The sequence below is a fragment of the Fukomys damarensis genome, unplaced genomic scaffold (genome assembly GCF_012274545.1).
Source record: "Fukomys damarensis isolate Sample0158 unplaced genomic scaffold, DMR_v1.0_HiC HiC_scaffold_14, whole genome shotgun sequence".
NCBI lineage: Eukaryota > Metazoa > Chordata > Mammalia > Rodentia > Bathyergidae > Fukomys > Fukomys damarensis.
Genome location: NW_022900926.1, coordinates 36,818,027 through 36,825,496, shown reverse-complemented (window position 1 = coordinate 36,825,496; position 7,470 = coordinate 36,818,027). Strand labels below are relative to the sequence as shown.

General features: G+C 45.3%; 1 protein-coding gene across 3 annotated transcripts in view; it reads left to right on the top strand.

The window, feature by feature from the left end:
* Positions 1-7,470, top strand: part of LOC104852776 — a 27,557-nt gene continuing 20,087 nt past the window's right edge. For 2 of the 3 annotated variants that reach the window (XM_010610559.1, XM_010610558.1), the window contains exons 1-3: positions 1-200; positions 1,473-1,611; positions 3,090-3,308. In XM_010610559.1, coding sequence (XP_010608861.1) covers positions 1,474-1,611; positions 3,090-3,308 — 357 coding nt within the window. In that variant the 5' untranslated portion in view covers positions 1-200; position 1,473. The remainder of the gene's footprint in view (positions 201-1,472; positions 1,612-3,089; positions 3,309-7,470) is intronic. The other variant, XM_010610560.1, reaches the window with a different exon arrangement.

The following is a 7,470-nucleotide window of genomic DNA, read 5'->3' as shown; positions in this document are numbered from 1 at the left end:
GTGGGTTGACTCAGGAGCAGGTGTTGGGGCTCCACAGAGATGAACTGGGTCCTGAAAGTAGGTACTGTCATCGTCTAGTGAGGCGACCCAGGCCAAGACAGGGTCTCCTCTGGACGAAGGGGGTTAGGTGTGTGGCACTGAGGATACCGAGGTCCTGCAGAGAAGTGACCAGTCCATCATGTCTGCAGCAGGACACCCAGGTGAGGCCAGCAAGGAGAGTGACGGGGGTAGGGCATTACAGGCACTGTGGTTAAATCATTCATTCTTTGCTTTGTATACTCTCTGACGTTCATGAATAAAAACATTTCTGGTTTTTTGGGCTTTATTACCATTCTTTCACTTATTTCTCTTTAGTACCTGTTTGTAGTATACAATGATTATTTTCCCTGTGGGAAATTGGTACATACATGTACATAACACATCTCAATTCTTCTTTCATTACCTTTCCCTTTCCTTCCCCCTCCATGTCTTAATTTCCTTCCCATTTGAAAATGACCTATTTCTCTACTTCCTATTATCTGTCTTTTATCTTTTTTTTATTTATATGAAAAACTCAAAATATAAATAAAGAGTATTCTGTTTGTAACAATTTGAGATCAGGAACCCCCTCCCAAATTTCTGAGAGTCCTGAAAGCTCTACCTGGTGAGAGTCACCTCAGCTTCCTACCATCACACCCCACCTTTTACTCAATGGTCCCCATGGAGGAAAGAGGGAGCAGGCTGATCTGGGTTTGGAAAAGAGGTCTGTGTCTTTTACACTTCCTTTTTTTGTTGTTGTTTTTTTGGTGTGTGGTTGAACCCAGGACCTTTGCACTAAGCTACATCCTTGGTTTGTTTGTTTGTTTATATTTTGAGACAAAGGTCTCACTAAATTGCTAAAGGTGGGGCTCTAATCTTTGACCCTTTTGCCTCAGCCTCCCAGAGGGCTGGGATTCCAGGCGTGTGCCATCATGCCTGGCTTTGCCTCCAGTTTTAATTGCTGTGTGTGCCACATGCCAGGGCCCGGCTGCTGTGGACCGGCATGCTTCTCTTACGATCACAGGATGTAGAGGTCTCCTGTGGGGACCTCGCCATGACTCCAGAACTAAGCTTCACACAGCCCCTGGTCTTGGTTTGACCCAGGTGGAGGCCTGATAAAGGAGCAGAGGATTCTTCAGTGTCCCCTTGAGACCTCTGCTCATATCTGAAGTAGTGCTCAGTCAGAGGTCACACCGATTCTGCATAAATGTCAGCACTTTCTGCTCATGTTGAGGGCAGGCCACTTGTGAGAGGTTCGGCCCCTTCTGTTCTGTGGCATCCAGCCACAAGGCATCTTTCTGTTTCGTCAGTCTCAGACCCGGCACAGAAATGCAGTAGGGTAGTGGGGGGTTTGCTCACACTCGCTCTTAGTGGAAGCGCGGTGAGGACATCAGCCCCACAGAGGGGCAGAGGTGGCAATGCCTAGGGGCCCCTTGATTCTTCCTCCCCACCAGAATGCTGACCAGTCACCTGGAGGCCATTGAAGGAGTGGAGGTGAGCCCTGTGGAAGACCCAGGCCCAGGAGCCAGGGCCGACTTAGAGGACATCACAGCAAGGGTCCCCATCGAGGACCTCAGGACCGAGCAGATGCTGGTGAGTGGATCGTGGAGAGCTGGGTGCAGTGTGCATGTGAAGGTTGTCTCTCAGGGATGACCCTGCTTCCAACCTGAGACCAGACACTGAAATTTCCCCATGCTTTGGTTGTCCTGCAGGACCATTTCAGTGATGCACTTACATTGGATGCCAGTATTTGATTTCCTCTTAGTATCTTTCTTCCCTTACTGTGACTTTCTTTTCTGATGGATAAGAGGCAAGGTGAGGAGTTAAAGAAAATGTGAATGTGTCAATTTTTCTCTGGCAACATGAGAGAAGGCATGAGGCTTCAAAATTTTGGTTTAAACAACCCCCAAAACAGAAGGTTCGCATGGCTTGAACCATCTCGTCCAACTTCTAGACCTTTACCAGCTTCTCCCCTGCCCCACTCGAGCCTCTGCTTCCCTGAAGCCCCTCAGCCTGCACTGCCCACCACTCCCTCCTGTCCCTATTTATTCTAGGCACAAGGGTGTTAATTTAATTTAGAATTAAAATGCAATCCTGTTCCCATTGTTTCTGGAATTAACTAGGAGAATAGTATGATTGCTAATTTTTTCTCAAATTATCTGTCGTTTTCCCTTTAAATTTTAATCAACCTGCAATGTGACTTTTTGGAGGTAATCTTTTGGGAGATAATCTCTGTGAAAGGGAAATACTGTAAGATAAGAGAAGCAGTTTGTTACTTGGAGGAGATCCTTGTACAAGAGACAGACCAGCAAGAAAAACACACAGGGTTAAGAACATGGGAGACAGCCAGGAAATTGTTCCTTCTCAAAGAGACAGCTTTAAACTTGGCTTCTGTACCATCTTCAACATGGAATGGGATTTTTAGAGAAGGAATAGAACCAGGAGAAGGACTTTGAGTCTTGAGGCCACAAGTCTTGGGAAGGTAGATAAAGGATTCTGGTAGAGCTGGTCCCTGTTGGTCCTTTGAGATATCTCCAGGAAAAGGGTCTAAAGCTGTCTCCAGAGGTTAACCCAGGTATGGGCAAATGCTTTCTGTCCCTGTGATCTGTGTCCTCCTCTTCCACACTTAGAGGGAGCAGGAGTTCTCCTGCACCTGCTGCTGCTTATGTACCACAGCTCAACAGTCCTCAGGCCAAGAAGGCACATTTGAGGAAGCATGATCTGATATCCCAAAGTACTTGTCATACTTTCTGACTCCTGCCACACTGACCCCATGAGGATAAGATGAGAAGGAGAAAAGAATCCTGCTCTCTTTTGTCATAGCAATATAGTAACATATAATAATAATTCACCCACCATCTTTACCAGTCACATTGTGTGGAATAATGCACAGTGGACACCACTTGATAAAAATAGGTGAAAAAAAGAGAGACATGAGAATAGGTGAAGTTGTTGTAGTTTTTATTGTTCTCCTCTGATGTCACATGGGAAGTCTCCCAAGGGAAGAGGCTTGGATGTGGTGCAGAGGCACCCAGCAGCGCTCTGAGGTGCTTGGTGTTCTCTCCCCACAGCAGCAATTACAGCACCAGGTTTCTGACCTTCGGGTTGAACTCAGGAAACAGGCAGCTCAGTGGTCTGTTGCTCACAGTGAACTCCAGGACCAGATAGATGCTTTGACAAAGCAGAACCTGGCACTTCAACAGGAGCTGAGGGCTAGGGGATCGCAGGGTGCTGCAGCCACAGAGAAGCTTTCAGCCTCGCTTCCCAGGACCTGTGGATCACGCGCTCTGGTACAGTGGGTCCTTTGTATTCCCTAAAATCATATCCAAAAGAGCCTGCTGGGTAGGGGTCTGTGCCTGGGAAGGCTGCTGTCTTTCATCAGCTCCATGCCCCATGGCAGTGTGAAGTGAGTCCTGGCTGGGCCAGAATACAGACTGCATCCACTTGGGCTGCCTTGTCTATACCCAGTCTGCCAAGACACCCAACAAAGTCTAATGGTGACAGGGGACACCCTAGTTGGGGTTTCATAGGATCAGTGCAGGGTTCCCCAAACCCACTCATTACACTAGTACTGATCCTGCCACTAACTCTGCTGCAGTCGTGGAATTGGGCTAGGGGAATGGCAGGACTTGAGTTGGAACTTTGCTGACTCCATATTAGTTCAGAGTTCAGCTGCTCCTCATCTTCCAGGACAGCTTTAGAAAGAGGACAATCACCGCCTCATCAGGAACCAGAGTTTTCCCAGAGACATAGCTCCTCAGAGACCCACCTGCTGTCAGGAACACTTGGCCTCCATGGCTGGGATGTGTGACTAACAGATGTGCCCCAGAGACAGTGTGGCCAAGGTTTTTACCACTCTGTCTCAGTGCTATTTCCTGCACGTGAGCCAGAACAGCTTATATTAGTGAAACTACACTCACTGATACTAATGTGTGGAACTACAGAGACAACTTCCTGGTGTGAGTCAGTTTCTGTGAGTAAAAAGAAGTGCTAGCATTTCTTACCTGCACTTGCTATGTGAAATTCTAAGTGTATAGTTCAAGGACTTTGGGTATTTCTGACATGGCATGATCACACACATACACAGAGGCACACACACCTACACACAAAACTCTTGTGGGGCTCTGAAGGGCCTGTGGTCTGCTCACTCCCCAGCACTTAGGAGTAATCAAGAGCAGTCTTTAACAGAAGCCACGGAAATCATTAAGAGCCACCCTACTCCTCAAAAATGCCTACAGTGGCCTAGTTGGTCAAAATCTGGTCAAAATCGAAACTCACTGTTCTAATGATTCAAGAACTTGTCACTGCTGCTAATGGAGGCTGCTATAGGTCTTGTACTAGATTTGATGTCACTTTCCAACAGATTGCCCCACCACCTCACTTGGTCGCTGTGTGTGGATGATATGTTATGTGGCATGTACCCCAGGAGACAGAGAAGTCTCACCCAGTCTGCATCATCCTGCACCTTTTTGTTGTTGTTGTTTGTTCTCGTTTTTTGCTTGTTTGCTTGTTTTTTATAGTCCTGGAGATTGAATCCAGAGCCTTTGCACTGAGCTACATTTTCAGTCTTTTAAAATTTTTTGTATTGTGATAGGGTCTCCCTAAATTGTCTAGGCTGTGCTCAATCTTGCTGTCCTCCTACCTCGGCCTCCCAGAGTGCTGGGATTATAGCCATGTGCCACTGTACCTGGCTGATCCTGCACTTTCAACTGTCCCCCTGTTTTGAGTTATTTCTTGGTGAATTTGAAAATGTTCATGGGCCCACAGAGGTTTCTTCTTGCCATGGGGCTGGATATGAGAACAGCACATGTTCTCAAAAAGACAAAGATGTTTTGAAGGAAAAAGATCAGATATGCGAATCCCTCACTTTTAAGTGCATCAAGATATCTTCATAGGCTCGATTTTAGGGAAGGCATCAAAAAGACTGATTCATGAGGGCACACAATGGCTGATGGTTGGCAGCCGTGAAAGCGAAGTGAAGGTTCATGCCACCCTCAAGCTGCCTGGAAAGGGTGGAAATTCACAGGGTCAAACTCAAGCACCTCACTCCACTTCCGGCTTTTTCTGCTGTCTGAAAAGTTTGCTTCTTAATAGGGAGCACTGAGAATTCACACCTCAGTTCTTGGACCAGTTGTAGAGACAACACTGGAAAGAATGTCATGCTTTCCTTCTCCTCTAATACGTTCTTAGCTGAACACATGTGACCCAAAGAGGTACATGTTGGGATTGTTTATTCTGTGGTCTTTGAGATCTTGTAATCATTTGGACATGGTGATCAGTCTGTTCTTACCATCACTTTGAGGGGGATCTAGCCCATCCTCCCACATTTCCCTCTACTTTTTTTTAAGGACCTTTCAATTGTTGTTGTGTGGCTTAAAATGTGATTTAAAAAAAATTATAGTTACTGTACCTTTGAATATGTGAACATTTCCCCTCGTTTGTGATAAGTTGTCTTGCAGGTATTAGTATCTACATTTGGAAAACCTTCATCTGCATCAGCTGATAAAGAAACAATGCCAAAATACATTGGCCAACAGAGTCGTAGTGCTATTCTCCTTCAACACAGATTGCCTGGAAATGTGGCTTCCCCAAGGTGACCTTTGTGTTTATACTCTGTTAAGGGAAGTGGAGGTTTGAAACCCAAACTCACACAACACTCCCCGCCCCATCTCCTCGTGGTGGAATTCAGGCTCCCTGGTAGAGCAAGTGTGCTTGGGAGCCCAGTGCCTTCTGAGGAAGTTCTTCCTGTTACCACAGCCTGAGGGGCATCCTCAGTGGCAGCACCCTGCAACACCGTTAAGCTCTTTGGTCAAGTGCCTAAATGTGTTTTCTGTGCCATGCTGTAGTTTTATGATTGCTGCATAGGGCAGGGGGCTTGTCTGTGTGGCAGTTACATTCTTTGTTTTGAGGTTGCAGTGCAGGATGCTATTTATCTCTATTGCATTTGCACCTGTTAAAAGGAGCCTTTCTGTAGAACACTCCACCATCAGTGTAGTCATTACCCTCTCTGCTCTGTCACCCTCCTCCTTGAGAAACAAATTCCGTGTGTTCTCAGCTGGCAATGGGTGATGGGAAGTGGGTGGAGAGGCTCTGATCTCCTGAAGGTGTCTTTGTCCTGACAGTCCCTCTCACTGTGGTGGAGGCATAGGAAACACTTGATTCTCTGAGGAGGGATCTGAACTCTCCCAGTCCAAGCTTTTACTGAAAATAGAAAAAGTACCCATCCTTTCGGATCCTTTGACTATGCAGCATCTCAAGTTCTAGGAGGAACTGTGTGGTTTTCTGTCTGCTTTTGAGAATGCAGGCTTCTCTCCTTCCCACAGGGAGTGGGATTCATTAGGCAGATGTAGTTAGATTGCTTAATAAATGTGCGCATGAGTGAGAGAAATGAGTGGCTAATTCACATCTTAGAGCCATCAAGTTTTGAGTGGTACAAAGGATAGAAAACAATTTATGTTATATTCTGTTAAATTCAGTTTTAAGCACTTTATTTGCTATGGTGCCTAACCTGTCTATGCTATCTATCATAAAGTTCTTGAGTGCCAGGAGACCATGAGCTTTCCAGCAGGAAATGGCATGTTCCCAGACTTGCTGTCCTTTTTGTGCCCCTCTATAGGCACACAAACAGGGTCACTATCATCTAGATTACATGATAACCATGGTGGTGTTCTGACTCACTCTTTTGGATTTAATGATGTTCTTAATGCAAGAATACCCCCGCATTCATTTTTAGCCAATAAGTGTAAAGACAAAAAGAACTGACTCAGAGAAAATAACATCACAGAAAGAAATGAAACACCTACCCCAAATCTTCACAGTTCAGCACTCCCAAGAAGTCAAGTCCCTTGTAAGAAAGACAGGTGATGGAGAGGTGACCTTGGAAGCTGGTGCTCCTTCATACTAGTTTAGATAACATTCCACTGAAGTCTACCAAGGGGTCTCAACTCATTGTTCCAATGAACACAGCAACTTAAAATAATTATGTTTTGATAGATAAACATTGAATTTCTTTAGGCATGTCTTGAAAGATTAAAAAGTAAACTAATTATATATAATTTTCCGAAGACTCAATTGGGCATCGTGAAGCCCACTTGTAATCCTAGCACTCTAGGAGGCTAAGGCAGCAAAATCACAAACTAGAGTCCAGCCTGAGCAACTTAGTGACATAGTGAGACCCTGTCTGAAAGTAAAAAGTGAAGAAAATGGCTTGGAATGTAGCTCATTGTGAAGACTCTGAGTTCAGTCCCCAGCACCAGAAAAAGAAAAAAATACCAGTTTTTTTTTTACAATTCTCTCTTTACTTGGGATTTCTCTCCATTAGGAAAAAAAAATGGCTAGAGTCAGAGATCTAGCTCAGTGATTGCACTGTCTGCCTCCCAAGTACAAGGTCCCAAGTTCAATCCCTGGTACCAAAAAAAAAAAAAAAAAAAAAAAAAAAAAAAAAAAAAAAAA